The sequence below is a fragment of the Lepisosteus oculatus genome, chromosome 24, assembly GCF_040954835.1.
Source record: "Lepisosteus oculatus isolate fLepOcu1 chromosome 24, fLepOcu1.hap2, whole genome shotgun sequence".
Lineage (NCBI taxonomy): Eukaryota > Metazoa > Chordata > Actinopteri > Semionotiformes > Lepisosteidae > Lepisosteus > Lepisosteus oculatus.
The window spans coordinates 12,265,514-12,281,121 of NC_090719.1; the positions used below are offsets into that span (position 1 = coordinate 12,265,514).

At 41.0% G+C, this 15,608-nt stretch overlaps 1 protein-coding gene across 1 annotated transcript in view; it reads right to left on the reverse strand.

Moving 5' to 3' along the window:
• Positions 1-15,608, reverse strand: part of LOC102686985 (regulator of G-protein signaling 3-like) — a 183,414-nt gene that overhangs the window by 71,008 nt on the left and 96,798 nt on the right. Inside the window, exons 12-14 of the mRNA XM_069183310.1 lie at positions 3,910-3,991; positions 2,349-2,454; positions 454-796 (exon numbers count right to left, since the gene is read on the reverse strand). Coding sequence (XP_069039411.1) covers positions 454-796; positions 2,349-2,454; positions 3,910-3,991 — 531 coding nt within the window. The remainder of the gene's footprint in view (positions 1-453; positions 797-2,348; positions 2,455-3,909; positions 3,992-15,608) is intronic.

The window sequence follows — 15,608 nt, forward strand, 5'->3', positions numbered from 1 at the left end:
ACTACTCTATAGCAAGGAAGTCTATTGGTTCATCCATCCATCCATCCATTTTCAAATCCCCTTGTCCATTACAGGGCTGTGGGGAGGGCAGGAGCCTAACCCAGCAAGCAATGGGTGCAAGGTGGGATACATCCTGGATGGGACACCAGTCCATCACAGGATCTAATGAGTTTAAAATTCACATATTACAAGATTTAAGCCAAGGTTCTGACTTGGTACACTGAAAACTCATGTATACAAGATGCTATAATTTAAATGCAGTCCCTGTGATCTAATACCTACTCATAATACTTTCAAATTTTACATCAGGCTATTCACACAGCATGTCAGAAGTCAATGACACTGCTCGCTATTGTGATGTCATACTGCAAGACAGGTGTGTTTTCAGCTCCCGTATCAATGACAGAACCACCCAACAGTGATTTGAACACGATGGCCAGAAGGAGTGGGTACCTGACTGCCTGGGTTGATGGGGGCCAGGATGATGTAGTTCTTGTCCCCGGAGGATGCCACCCGGGTGCCCTTCAGAGTCTGGTTCTTGCTCTTTTTCTCGCCCTCATCCCATCGCTCCCAGTGGCTGGTCACGCCACTCTCTGATCCATTGACGAGGACGTGGCGGCCCGACCTCTGCTCTGTGGATAACGGGGGGCCAGGGGCACTCTTCTCCTTCTTGCTAGGGGGGGAGGGAGGGTTGTAGCTGGGCTTGTAGGAAGGCCGGTGGATCAGGCCTTCAAATCCAGGCTTTATCACTGGAACCGTCCGCCACACCACCACGGTGATCTCGCTGTGGCAGTTTCTGGAGGTGACAGAACCCAGCAGGATTGCAACAACATTTGCACACAGAAAAGGAGAAAAAGGAAATGGGGGGTTTGGGGAAGAGCTCTCACTGTTACTACATAATAGCTCAGAAGAAGAAAGCGCAACTCCATCCACTGGGTCTTGCCTGCTCTTGTCATTTCAAAAGTCCTGTTTTTTGGGCCCGATGGCCGACTAGAGATGCGATTCAGTCAGGAAACAGAAAACCTTTATACATACTGTATCTGAGAGAAAAGTAACACTGTGAACAAGAAAAGGAGAAAAACATTTTCAGTGGTTACCAGATGGGCTGACTGGATGTCAGATTAAAGGCACATTTACAGATAGGAAACCTGAGTAAAGGAAAGCTTCACAAAGATCAACAAATTCCTCCTTTTTTGCTTTAAAAACACTCCCACTGGAAGGCAGGAGGCAAACTCCCTCCTCTGTGTCACTCTTCCCACTTACATAATATGTTTAAGACGACTTTGACAACTTTATTTAGTTTATAATTCAAAAGAGTTTACAATAATCCATCAATTTAATACAGTATTCATAATCTGCTCATTACCGGACATTATATCAAGGTCTCGTTTGGTCAGAACTCACAGACAGCATATTTAGTTTGGCTTTCAATCAAGAAAAGCCTGAATTAGTGAGTCAGCAATAAATAACTCACTTGGCAATGGTTCTCTTGTTTATGTATGGCATGTCTGTGTGACCAAGTTGTCACACAGACATGTTTATCCATCTAAACTGATCCATAGAGCTTCCTGTTCTGTTTCTGGACAGGAAAGATGCTCTAGGTGCCAAAGATCCTCTGAAAATGGACAATGCTGCAGTCTAGGTCTGACAAACTACAGTTCCGGTTAACAGCACTGGTGTAGGTCAGTGAGTTATATTTCCGCAACAAAGAGTGTGAGAGCATCTTATCAGACAGAAACATTTATCTTAGTACAGGGTTACATAAAGACAGAAACTTAACACAATACTACATTTTTACAATTGTCAAAGGATTGGATATCACAGTAACTTATGTACTTCTCCTAAATGGGTGCTTAGTATAAATGACAGCCTTATCAATGGGCTCACTCCTCTAAGATGAAGCAAAAGGGCAAAAGTGGCTAGTATTAATTTCAATCTGAAATTTCTGTTTAAGACTTGTCTTAAAATCACACATTGTAACAGCAAAGTTATCAACATTAGACTGTACATTAGGAAAGCATTTCTATATAAGAACAACAACACGCAATTAACGATGAGCAGGCGTGAGTGCCTACTGGTTTGTCTAATAATGTTCTGTACTCTATTACAGGTTATAAAATTAAATGGAATTTAGAGCCCTAAAACCACTTTTGTGTCTCACAAAGTGACAAAATCCTAGAAAAGATGAGCCATAAATTAACTAAATTAACTCTTGAAATGCTGTGCTATTCTAAACTGTTAATTCTTGTGAGAACATTTAGGTCTTTTGCCAAAGGTTTTGAGGAAGACCAATTCATTCTTGAGGTCTAAGCAGCTGACTTGGAAACCCATTCTGAGACACACCGTACCTGATAGCGTGGGCGAGATCCACACATTTCCACTGCTCCACAGGTTGGCCGTTGAGCTGTAGGACTGTATCTAACTGCTGCAGGCCAGCCTGGTCTGCTGGGCCACCTGAAACCACAAAATACAGGGGCTCTGAGCTCAAATACAGACAAACAGCCACATAGGTTTCACAAAGGGGTGTCGAGACCTGCCATTACATATTAAAAAAACAAAACTCAGTGTACTAATATTTCACTTGAAGTTACTGTCTACATTGTGTGGTGTTACAGTATATGTTGTACTGTGTTGTCTGCTGTGAGAGAACAACTCAAATAAGAATCCTCCTGCACATGGACATATGGAAAATACATTCCTCTCTAAACTCTATTGAGTTCCCTTCTCCTTGTCTTGAAATAAATCAAACACCAATGCTAGGAAGCTCCGTTTTACAACTTACATCTAGACAAACAACCTGGAATTGAACATTTGGACATGATACTGTATACTGATTAAAAGGCCAGAAATTTATAACTTCATAACCCTGTGTTTTATGATAACCTTCAGGAGTACTTTCGATCAATTAAACAGGTACTGTAAACTGTATGGTCCCTTCAAGAGTACAGCCGTGTCAGGGTCACATTCCCAAAATCCTCTGGGAAATATACAGTAGTCCTGAGTGCGCTGTGCTCTCTCAATCAGGTACAATCCTTTCTTTTCCACTCTTCAACCATTTTCTTTCCAGACCCTCAAATTTGAAATCAATAGCTGTTCATCCAAGATGCTCACTACTGTAATATTTTGCACAAGTTCATTCCTCTTGTCAAAATCAATAACAGTTGCTTTCAAGCTGTGATGACCCCAAATGCCAACAGGAGAGATTATAGCAACGCTACAGAACAGCAATTCAGATCGAGCAGAAGCATAACACCACAAAGAACACAGGCGCCTGAGAGATCACTGGGGTCACTACTGTGAGGACAAACCAAGCCTAAAACCACTGCAGTGGTCATCCAATTGTAAGGCACCATTTAGTACTCAGTTTGCCTTCTGAATGCCCATCTTTGATAGTTAACCTCCCAAGATATGTTGGTTGTGACCTGGACAAAACATTTTAGAAACAATGGGCAGTTTAGTTTTTTTTAATGAGGTGTTGACTATGTGAACACTCTGACACAATTAAAGCTGACACTTCTTAACAAGACTAAAACTACATTTTAGTACAAAACTGCACTGAATGGTGCTAAGCATACTGTGTATTTAATGAATCAAGCAGTTAAATATAGTTTAGTAGAAGGTATTATTAGTAAAGCACATTTATTGTTTACATGTCTATTTTAATTTGTGTCAGCTCACTTCAATTGTTTTTCACAAAACACTTCTCGAGCTGCAAGACAAATAAATGCTTCTGCTTGACAGATTGGCAGTGATTTCACAGTCAGCTAACCAAGCACATGACTGACTTGGTACTTCCAGGTTTGGAATTGTTTCACATGAGAAAAATGGATAGATTCATGTGTCGCTTTAAAACGCTGCCTCCCTCTTTCTCTTATCTCTGCCACACTGGAAAACACAAAGATGTCTTGCCTGGATCAACAGCCTGGACTCGAACTGGGGAGTCGGAGCAGATGGTGAAGCCGAAGCCGTCTTTTCCACGCAGGATGGTAACCTGGAAGACAAGACCACACACTTCACTGTCTTGTGCTGCAGAAGCACCAACTACCCGTCGGACTGAGGCAGGATTAAATACTCGCCATCCCCTAAATCTTTATAAGCCGCTTAAGGGGCTACAACAGATCCCAGCATCCATCTGACCTCTTGACCACGCTGCCCAATAGCTTGCTGGGGCCACAGCCTCTACCCTGTCGCCAACGGCCATCTGAGAATACTTCTGAGACGCTGAGGCTGTTTTTGGAACACTGCGAGGCTTTTTATTTTTAAAAAACATGACTCAGTCAGCTCTGAAGAATGCTTTTTCTGTCAATGTGAAAACCATATTGGCGCAGAGCTGGCAGCCGGTACAGGATTCGTCTCTCAATGCCTTGACTCAGGCCTGGTCCTCAGGAACTGTTCGACGAAAGGCAGAGAAAACAGTGTGGCCTGCCCTTGCCCCCCACCAGACACCGAGCTGTGAATAAGGAGTGTATCGATTATTTGCTTTTTATTGAGTTCCAGCCTCATTAAATCAGTTACAAGTCCCAAAAGACAAATCCACCTTCCCCCTCCCCCATTGTTTTGATGCAAAAATTCAAACTGCAGTTTTTAAAGTGCATGTAGAACTGTTATTTATTTATTGCTAAACTCAGTGTGCACAGCACCACTACTTTTGTTGCCAAAAGAAATATTCAAAAGCTATGTCTTGAAGCTTTTACAGTCTGAAATCGCTTTATTTGGAAAAAGAGTGTTTTTGATCACAGCACTGTAGTGTAGATGTGAAGTGCACAGAAGATTCTAGAAGGTGCATTAATCCAAACATTCTGTACAATGTGTTTTCCTTGATGCAGCCTTTCATAAGTAATCTTTCTCTTGACATTACAGATCCACGGACTCTCTCATGTCCTTTCAAACTCTGCACTCAGGCAATAGCAAAGACAATAAAGAGCTTTGCAGTATCAAAAGTCCTTCAGCTTTATTTAGACACCTAAATTATCATTTAGATTTTCTGGAATATGGTCACAAATAATACACTGCCCTTCTTATTTGTGAGCATTGTTTCCAGTACAATTTGAGATGGCAGTATATTAGGTCAATATTTCTGTCATATACTATACATTAACACACATTATATTTGTTTGCACTTCAAAAACAATCTAGCTGTCGAGAAATGCAGTTAGTTTGCCTTACAAATTCATTAATTTCCTCTGCTTCCTTCATGATGCAGTACAAGACCATTAGCAAAGCCACTTAAAGAAAACGGATGACTAATTAATTACAGCAATCCATTACAGGCTTCCTTATAAAGTTTTTTTTCTTTCCCACTGTAACTTCAAATCCACAGAACAGATACGTTCATTTGTGTACTCTGCAACATTTCTGTGTCTGGGAAAATCTATCCACAGATATTACACACACTGTAGTTCAGGTGGGTAGCTGCGTCAGCATGCGTAGGCTGCAAAGGAACAAGTAATAGGTTTATTCCATGCTGAAAAAAAGAAGAAAGAGAACACAACGTTTCGGCCGTGGAGCCTTCTTCAGGTGTCACACACCTGAAGAAGGCTCCACGGCCGAAACGTTGTGTTCTCTTTCTTCTTTTTTTCAGCATGGAATAAACCTATTACTTACACACACTGTATCAACCTCACAGTAGTTCAGAGATGGCAAGTTTCCACTGGAGGAAACAGAGATCTCCAGCAATAGGAAACCTTAAAGTACATGGCTTTTAGACTAGGAATTGAAGGTCAGATCTAAAACGATTGCAAACCTTTTACTTTTCAATTTTGTGCGCACCGACCCATTGGAAAGACACATGCAGCAATTCGTCTGTGGCCAGGCATACTGTTACAACCCAAAGCCAGTTTAAACTTCTTCCTGCCAATATCTGAACCTCTGCCAACCCCAGGCCAGTCTGAACAGACCTGACAATGTGCTGACCAGTTTGAACAACTCAGGATCTTTGCTTTAGATACTTAATTAAAACAAGGACACTTCAGGGCAGAGATGCATTATCCTTCCACCTTTGTAATAACAGGAATAAATCAACAGGGCACACCAAAAGCATAATTGCCGTTTACAGGAAGTCATTGACTTTCCATATGGATCTCTTGAAAACAGACGAGATATCAAAACCTAACTGTATATCTTTGCAACAGAAAGGGCAAAAGCTTCTGAAGTACATATCTATTAATGAAAGGCAAGAAAACAGAAAAACAGCATCTATTAATCCTAAAGGCTATTAAACCAAGGGGATTTTACACAAATGCCCATCAGTGACATGGTTTAAATTGGACTCGCTAACATTGGTACAGATAAAAGTCCTTCAAAATAACAGGTCAGTTGTGAAGTTACACCAGCCACGAGACTTTGATAACGGGGTCTTTTCCTGCTCAATAGCATGTGTCTAATTTAAAAGAAAAATCAAAAACAGAGTACATGCCCAACTGTCCTTATGCTGATTTTAGATGGTGAAGCAATTGCTTTTAATGAACAGTTCTGAAGAAAAAGTCAACGGTTTTGAATTTGGCAATTTCCTGAGCTGACTACACCTTCTTGGCACGTCTGTGAGTCTCTTTCTGTTCATTTCTGTATGTCTGCTAACATGAAACATGCACCAGCTAACATGTGCACATCAGAAGAAGAGAACCAGTGATGTGCAAGCTTAAGGCATATAAACAACTGCTCTAGTTAATCACCACTATCTTAAATATTGTGCAAGGTGAGTAACTGTTAATGCTTGTTAGTCTCAGGCAGTACAGTATATATAATTTGTAACACAGAGTGGATGAGTTCCAGATATTCTGCCCAACAGCATAATTCATTTCTTCTCCTAAGAATGTTAATCCTTCATTTTTTCATTATATCCCTTGATCACTTAACACATCCTTTTTATATCAATGATCAGACACCTGGTTTCTTTGGCAGCAACCTAAAGGCATTATTGGCTGGCGTACAGCTTTGCACTGAATTTGAAAACTCCTTTTTTTTAAGCCTACACTCATATTTTATCAATCTTAGAAGACATTCGTTGTATTTCAATGCATTAAGGTCTACTAATAGTGCTGAGTGTGCAGTGCTCCAGGTTAGACTGCAGTTAATTGGACTTTAGCTCACACAGCAAATGAGTAATGGGATCTGCATGTGAAAGTAAAATTACTGTATTTTTTCGACCAGTATTAAGAATAATGTTCACATCTTTAAGTAGTTTTGAATTGAAGAATGATGTGTTATTATCTGACCATGCCTCAGACAAACACGCCAGATATTACAGCTCTAATATTCACTCTAATTAAGATTTTTTTTCTTTAGATTTAGTTTTGTGTTGTAGCCAGATAATACAACCAATTATACAGTGCAAGAAATAAGGTTCTCAAAGTAGGCAAAACTTAACTTAAAACCATTAACTACTGTATTGTTATCAGGACCATATTCTTATTTTGTTTTCCTGTTGTTAGTAGGCTCTTTTTTAGCTTATCATCTTGTGTGTGGAACACACACCCTGAACCTCTCACCTTTTTTCTGATCTGCACCTCATTGCATGTCTACAGCACAACCAATGTTATACTACTAGCAAAACAATATCTGAAACTTAGTTATAGTGTAACACACTCCAGGGTGATCTTACTAATAGTGCCCTTCCTCCAGAGCACAGGTTAACAGATTACTGCTTTGGAACTGGTTTTACGGCTTCAGTCAACTAACAACGGTTTTCCCGAAGCAGTGAGGCAAAACTGGATAATTCCCATCAGATTTGGTTGGGTTGTCTTGGCTTCCTGGACAACAGTGACCCCTGCAAGCCGACATCATGACCAGCGAGAGCTGCATCAGGTGTCTGTCACTTTGTTAGCTGTAGTTTGCACACTGAGCTGTCAGCGTGTGAAGAAGGAGATAGCGACAGCGCATATTATGGAAAATGAGAACATTCTGATGTCTGTGTCAGTGCAAGGGTTGAAGCAGTGAACCAAATTAATTAATAATTAGCTGTGCTACACAATGGGAGACAGAAACCTCCTTCAGGCGTAATTTTGATTTGTTAGTTCTAGGTATTCTAATTATTCCTTAGTTAACATCCCATTGTGTGTGCCCTTGGAGATTATTTGCAGCTGTTTATGCTGAATATCCCCAATTATTATACTCCAGAAAGAGTCCTTATAACTGAATGGTAGGAAATGATCTAGTACAGCAAATTTGTTTCAGAACCTGCCTTTGCAAGAACAGCTATTCAGCTGAGTTAATGTAAAAAATAGTATGTATTGTCTGTTTCCTTAGGCAAGCTCTTAGGCAAATTGAAGAGAACATAAATACTATAAGCAGCAGCACAATAGTGTTTTCTGTACAATGTATAATATGTTCCAATTTACATTTAAAAAAGTCGCCGGATTTGCCGTAGTGCATGTTCCTGTTATTAACGTGAGAGGTTCTCCTTGGCCTTGTTAATCAAAACACTGCCCAAGTTCATCCAGGGAAAACACTTGTTTCGCAAGATGGAACAGCCTTTTCATTTTCATTTTAATCTTAGGATTTAAAAGGAAAAGGATTAAAAAAAATAAATTATTTGAATGTATCAGAATGGTTGTGGGTTGTGCTGTCAAATAAAAAAAAAAACTGAGAAGTTATTTACGTTCCTGGAACGTTCCTAACTAAATGTTTTCAACTGCATCTCTCATTAAACATTTTTCGTTTACATTTCTCCAGTATTTTTATGATACTGTATGAATAAGGAATGACATTTTTTAAAAGGCCAAAAATTCTCTCTTCAAAGGCCATGATGCTGGGCCTTCAGAAGTGCCACAAGTACAAGCACAGACTGAGATGATTCAGTGGGCTGTGTTACTAACCGACTGGGACTGGAATACCAGAGACAGCAGTGCATAGTTGGCTAAGTGTAACCAGGGAGAGGGCTGTGGTTACTCGCTCTGGGCTCTCTCAGCCACCCCAGGTACGTCCCGAATACCTGCAGGCTCATGGTGACATCATGCACCTCTTCTCCTCCTCTCCTCAGATGAGGAGTCCATGCTCAGATTGGGATGATTTAATTATTGGAGTGCCACAGGGATCTGCTCCAGGACCACGTTCTTCCTAATTTATATCAACATCCTAGATAAACTGGTATAATTAAATAGTCAAATTTGGAGACAATACTACAACAGGAGGATCAGCAAACACTGCAAAAGCAGCAGATGTAGGTAAGGCCTCATTGTAATACTGTGTACAACAAGGGTCACCATGTAATAGAAACTATATCGCTGTGGAAGCTGTCTAGTGAAGAGCACCTAGGTGCAATGTGAGACTTAAAGGAATTTCCTAAACTGCCAGGTTGAATGAACTGAACTTCTGAGTTTAGAAGATTAAAGGCGCAGCTGAAAGAAATATTCAAAATCCTCAAGGTCATCGACAAAGTCAACCCAGCAGATTTCTTCAGAGTCAACAGTGAAACATGAACCAGAGAATCAGGTGCACACGGTGGCGAAACACCTTCAGCATCCAGAGCAGGAGGCACGTCTATACGCAGAGGGTTACAGAGCAAGCCACCTAACCATGTTGTTGAAGTCAAAAGACTGGCTTCTTTTCAGAAATTGCTATATAAGATCCTTGGATCAGTTAGCTAACAACTACCCAATGGTCTTGATGAACCGAATGGCCTCCACCCTTCTGATGTTCTACCCTGTTTTCCCTCTCCAGATGGCAGCTTTCCCTTTCCTAGCTTCAGGAAACCCTATCAGACAGCAGCACCTAAGGGTGAGCTCCACAACACTTTGATAGCGTCCACAACCTTGCACAGTCCACCCACTGGGGAATAATTAGACATTATTTTATGTAGTGGCAGTGCCTCTTGCGTTTCCTTCTATGAATGTCGGTGATGGGGTTAAAACCCGAAGTTTGAGTCTGGAGGACCGCTAAGAAATAAGTCTGCTGGTCTGACAGCTGCTGTGTCCAGACAGACCCACGTGAGTACCTGCTCAACATGGATCGGAATTACAGTGGAAAGAAAGATGAGCTCCGTCCCTCATGGAAAGCCAGTGTGACAGAACACACGTGCCTCCCAGCCACGGCAGCCTGTCCAGCGAGTCTCCAGCCCTCATTGAGAAACTAGACTTGCTTCGACAGCAGAACTCAAGAACCGGTGGAGACTGTCATATAAATATGCATAGCACCATTTCTGACTCGTACTGTATCTACATACAGGGAGCTATAACATACAACACATCTCACCTACATTTACTAAATACAACTAAACAGCCTTTTCAGATAACCGAAATTAACAAAGGTAAAACCATCCATCTACATGGTGCTATAATAAAAATACAGCTTTTATTTTTTATAGTATATTTTCACTCTTCAAGCCAAACCATACCTTAACAGAACACCTACTATTCGTTTTGTTAGGAGCTTTATGCTTTGCTGCTGTTACAGACAAAAAACAGTTCTAGCACAAGACATAAATATTGTACATACAGTATAAAATAAATGTTCTCTACATTACGTGATTTCAAATGCTTTCCGTGCTTTTAAATACTTCCTTCTTCAGGAAACAAACTCACTTCTATTTACTGTCGTGCAATAAAGGAGTAACTTCAGTTTCCTTTTAAGCAGATTTATAGACTTCTTCGATTAAAACACCGCACAGAAGAAAGAGAGCAATCTTTTCTGCTCTATTTATGCCACAAGAAATTAATCTGAAAGATGCAACAGCAACTAAAATCCCAGAAGCAACAATGAATGACTTTGGGGAAAAAAAAGAGATTTTCCCCCACTTTGTTGCTTTCATCAATCTGCTTTCATCCCAGAGCATACTACAGAAGGTGTGACCTTCTTTTCTTTTAATCCCTTACAAAAATAATTCCCACTGAAACAGACAAATGCATGCCTGGGCTGCCTAGGGCTATTCGGAGGCTCTGAAACTGCACGCGTACTTCCCACAAAAATCACCCGTATTCACAGAATAAACCGCTCCCCAACACCCAGACATAAAACCCCCAGAAGACCCAAGCCAGACCTGTGGTAACCTGCGCTCTATGCACACTTTGCAGAGCCCGTGAATTGTGTGCATGGTTCCAGCTGGAGAGAAAGTCTCTTGCATTAGATGTGAAGAGCCCATAAGAATGCACAGGAGCGTCAGTTCAGCTGCCTGGAGTAAGGCACAGTGAAATTGGCATGAGCGCTCATGGGAACCCAGCACCAGCAAAGAATGGCAGGAAACAACCTTTCACCTCCCAAATCTCTGACTGTGCTGTATGCCGCGACACGATAAGCCAGCGTGTTTCCTGAAAACCTGGAGCGATGTGGAAGCAAAAAAAAAAAACTACCTTTTTATATCAGACCCCGGCCACCAGGCCCCCACGCACACCCCACCAAAGCTCATTAGCATTCTTCAACGCCTTTCGCCGTCACTACGCCCTTTTGTTTTTATTGCGCACGCTGGATGCGTGAAGATCATTGTTATTGAAAATTTCTCACATCGGCTCTTAAACGAGAAGAGTGAGAGAGAGACAGGGGAGAGAGAGAGCGAGAAAAAAACAACATTATAGGCCGATCTGACAAACTTTCCATCGCCACCCTGACGTCAATTACTGGGGAGATGAAAAGGGATTCATTACACTGTCAGACAGAAAAACAAGACCAAACAAAATAGCATCGCTGTCTCGAGCTAGAGAGGGTTATTGACTGAACAGGCTATTAAACCCAGCCACACATTCAAACTTGCCTTTCAGAAGAGTCCTGTCTTGCCTGTAATTTCCCAAAAAGCAGGACAGCACTGCAAAGATGCTGAATAAAGAAATACTTCTGATGTTGCCGCTGCTTTTTAATAATAACAAGTGAAACATTTTGTTCCCAAATATAATGTTTATGGTGTTACTAGAGGAAGTATAGAAGAACGCGATCTGAATAGCATGGTAAACACCCATTTCCACTTCAACAGACAGGACCTTACTGCTGTAGACATAACTGCTTTTCAAATACCCTCTCTTTAAAGTTGCAGTGTAATCTATCCCACAGCCGCCTTCTTACTTTCAATTACGATCTACAGGGCCTGTGACATTTTAGCAGTGAGTGCTACAGGACTGCTCTAAAATTAGCCACGATCATGCAAAATGAATAAAATGAAAAAGTGTTCTGTCAATTATTACGCGTGAATGTTGATTTTTCGAGACTTACGGAAAAACAAATCTCTTCTCCTCTTGATTGCGAGCCTGGAGGCAAATCAGTGAATCAGTTTCCTCTAGCTCTACTGCATATAGTACTAACAGAAAAGCAGGATACCCGGGTTTCTTTTTTTAAAAAAAAAAGTCACAATGTCTTCTCTACACCAAGAGGAAGCAAACCAACTAAACATTGAGTATTTCTGTTTCCCCCTCATAACAGTGTACTGCTATATTAAAATATCATGGAACTGGAATCTGAAGGCAGTGGTTAGTCGTGTGACCTCAAGGAACCGCGGTGCTATATGGAATGCTACAAAAGTTGCCATTTTCCACGCTCATACACTGGAGCTAATCCAGGCTTCTAGATCAGCCATTGCCTCATTCGAGCTCTAGGTATCCCCTTATGGGAATATATTTCTGGTAAAAAAACCCATAACAGATGAAGCTACAGTGCATCAAAGACGTGGGCTGACATTACATTAAAGACACATTAAAGTGTGGTTTTACATAAGGCTTTGTCCTACATACTAGGAAAAAGGAAAGCTCTTCCTGGCAAAAGAAAACCTACGACTGAAAGTACAGAACCAGAAATAAAAGTTGACCTGTACGACGAAGTCTTAATCACAATCTCTTCTGATTAGAAAGACATGGAGGAAAAATTAGGGCCTAATTCATTCGTAATTGATTACATTTTTTTTTTAATCCTCCATATACCTTGCAACTTAAACAGATCTTATTATATTGAGCAGGACATTTAATAGAACTAAAGAAATCGAAATGCAAAAGTAAAAATGTGGTCCGAAATCTGACTTGGCTTCTGGTAAACCTGGAAAGGAGGCAGTATTTCTCTTAATATCCTGACCTCTAGACTTCAGCTTTCAACCCTGATAAAAGAACTCCAAGAATAATATATCCATCATTACTTCCATTGCTTGCTGCACTTCCACTCCCAATCTCCACAGCCCCCAGTCACTGATAATTTCTCAAAAGGAAGGAAGGGTAGGAATAATTGCTTCAGTTTGTTTGCCCAGTGAAACATTGTGCTATAAAACAAATAAGTATGAAAATCCAGTCTTCAAGAATACAGTTGAGCGGGATTAAGCAGAGATAAATCATAAACACACAGCAGTGCCGTTTCCTATTTTGGGCCACTGTTTGCTTTTCCTATTTCCCATCTTTGTCTCTGATGTAAAGAGGCTGCAGACTTCAGTCTTGGGAAAACACTACTGAAAGAGTCTGCAAAACAGCGCGGTGCTCGAGCACTCTTCCTTCATTTGCAGAAAGCACTCCAGCTATCACGGTCGTTTAAATACACCAAATACAGCATGAATCTTTTGCTATGAACAGACCGTCTCTATCTGCGATACTTACTGGAGGTGCCGGAGGATTTTCATAAGGTTTTTTTAAGTTTTTTAAACTAAGACCAAATAAGTTCAAATCTGATCCTTGTTCGGTATGTCACTAAAAGGTCAGCCGTAATTAGTGAATAAAGGCACTGTACCTTCTGGGAAAAGGAGGAAACAGGTGATGCTTTTTTACTCAAAGAGTTGCAGGAGTATGGAACAAGCTACTGCCATGTTTTCATAACCAATACCCTGACTTCTCTGAATAAGTGGCAGGAGGAGATTGTTCGATCAATTAGCTACAAAGTATGAAACAGGCTAAATTAGCTAAATGGCCTCTACTCGTTTGTAAACTTTATGTTATTGCTTTATGTTGCAGTTTCAGCTTCATTTCCTTCAGTTCTCTTAATTACTTAACTGAACTGAGTGTTTGGATTAGAAATTAAATAATTTGACTCTTTTAGATCAATTAAATCAATTGAAAAGTACCAATAAAACCTGCTGGGTCTTATGGGGTCTCAAGCATCCCTGTCCTAGACTGCTGTTCCGGTTCGACTCTTCCAGCAAAGAGCTGATGAAAAAGCTGTCAGGGAGCAGCCTCAGAGGAAGACTGGTGGCAAAGCAAGCCAGCTGGGAATTCACTGAAACCTGTTACTGGACCGCTGCGCTGTGACTCCCACCCCTTCGTGCACACACTTCACTTCCTCCCATTCTGATGGGAGAATTCTCTGGAGAAACGTCTCTTTTAGAGACCGTGTGGCTAAGATTGCATAAACCAAGGGCAGTTGAACACAAGACCTAATGATGAAGTCGGTTTATTTGCCTAATGAGCAGGAAATGAACTGAATTGCCTCATTTTAAAATAGGTTTCTCAAGGCCACCCAATTTGGAACTCCATTGCGTGGAGAGAATGATTAAGCGACGCTAAAATGCCCACCCTTCATCAGGGTCACACGCTCCACGTTACACAGTACTGTACAGGAGAGAGATCCCTGACTGCAGGGTCTCTTGTGTGTCTCACTGCAAGCACCAGGTAAAGATGTTGCTGTGTGTTTTTGTGATCAAAATTTAAATGGATTGATTTTTCAAACAAAATGCAACAAAAAAATACTGTAACAGCATAATATTATCCCTGTCCCAGAATATGAACTCAATTGATATACTTAAGACCCCATTCCAGCTAGAGTTCAGAACCAAGAAGCCAGTAATATATAGACCCACCTAAAAAGAGGTCAAACAGATTATACCCTGTGTGAGCAACCTCACAGCCCAGGTGGCACCACAGGCACACACTGCAGTGGAGATGTAAGCTTTAGAATGAAAGAAGAACCTGAAAGACCACATTGTGATGGCAGGTCACGCAATGACGAAGACCATTGTCATTGACAATGTGTAAGAATAACGTGTCTTTGCCACTCCAATGTGGCAGAAAGGGAGAAAAGAGAATTGCTTTAAATAATTTAATCTTTTGAAAAACATGAAACATGAATCTTACATGCCTTCTGTGATTTTGCAAACCTCTTCACTGAAAACTAGATCTTAATTGGAGCCAAAATGTGTGCACCATGATACATGAATGTCAGGGTTTAAATCAAACAGAAACTGGACATAATTGCTGTTTTTTTGGACTGCTAACAAAACTGCCAGATATACAGTATGTTCAGCTCTACCTCTGGCAGTGCTCTGCTAACTGCTGCTGGGAGAATCCCAATCATATTTGGAAAGTGACACTTGTGCTCAGCCTGAACTCAGACTGAGCACTTTTACTGAATCACTCAAAAGTTCCCAGTAAATTACTATTCTAAGGTGCTGGCAGTCCCTGCTCTGGAGCAGATCAGGTCTGGTATACTGTATGGCTTAAATCACAAACCACATGGCTTATTTTTCTAAAGCAAGGAATTAAATATGGGGAAACAAGTTCTTTAAACACTTTAGAGTGATGAAGATAATACTGTATGAAGGTAACACACCCAGCAGTGTGCACAGGATGAGATGATCTTTTCACCTCACACTACAAGGTCTGCAGTCTGCAGGCTTGCCTCACATGGCTCTGTGCACAGCTCTGGATGAGAGCAGACTTTAAACCCTGCTGTCACACACACTCGTGCACTTCCTGCTTAAATGAGAATTCATTCCTTTCTACGAC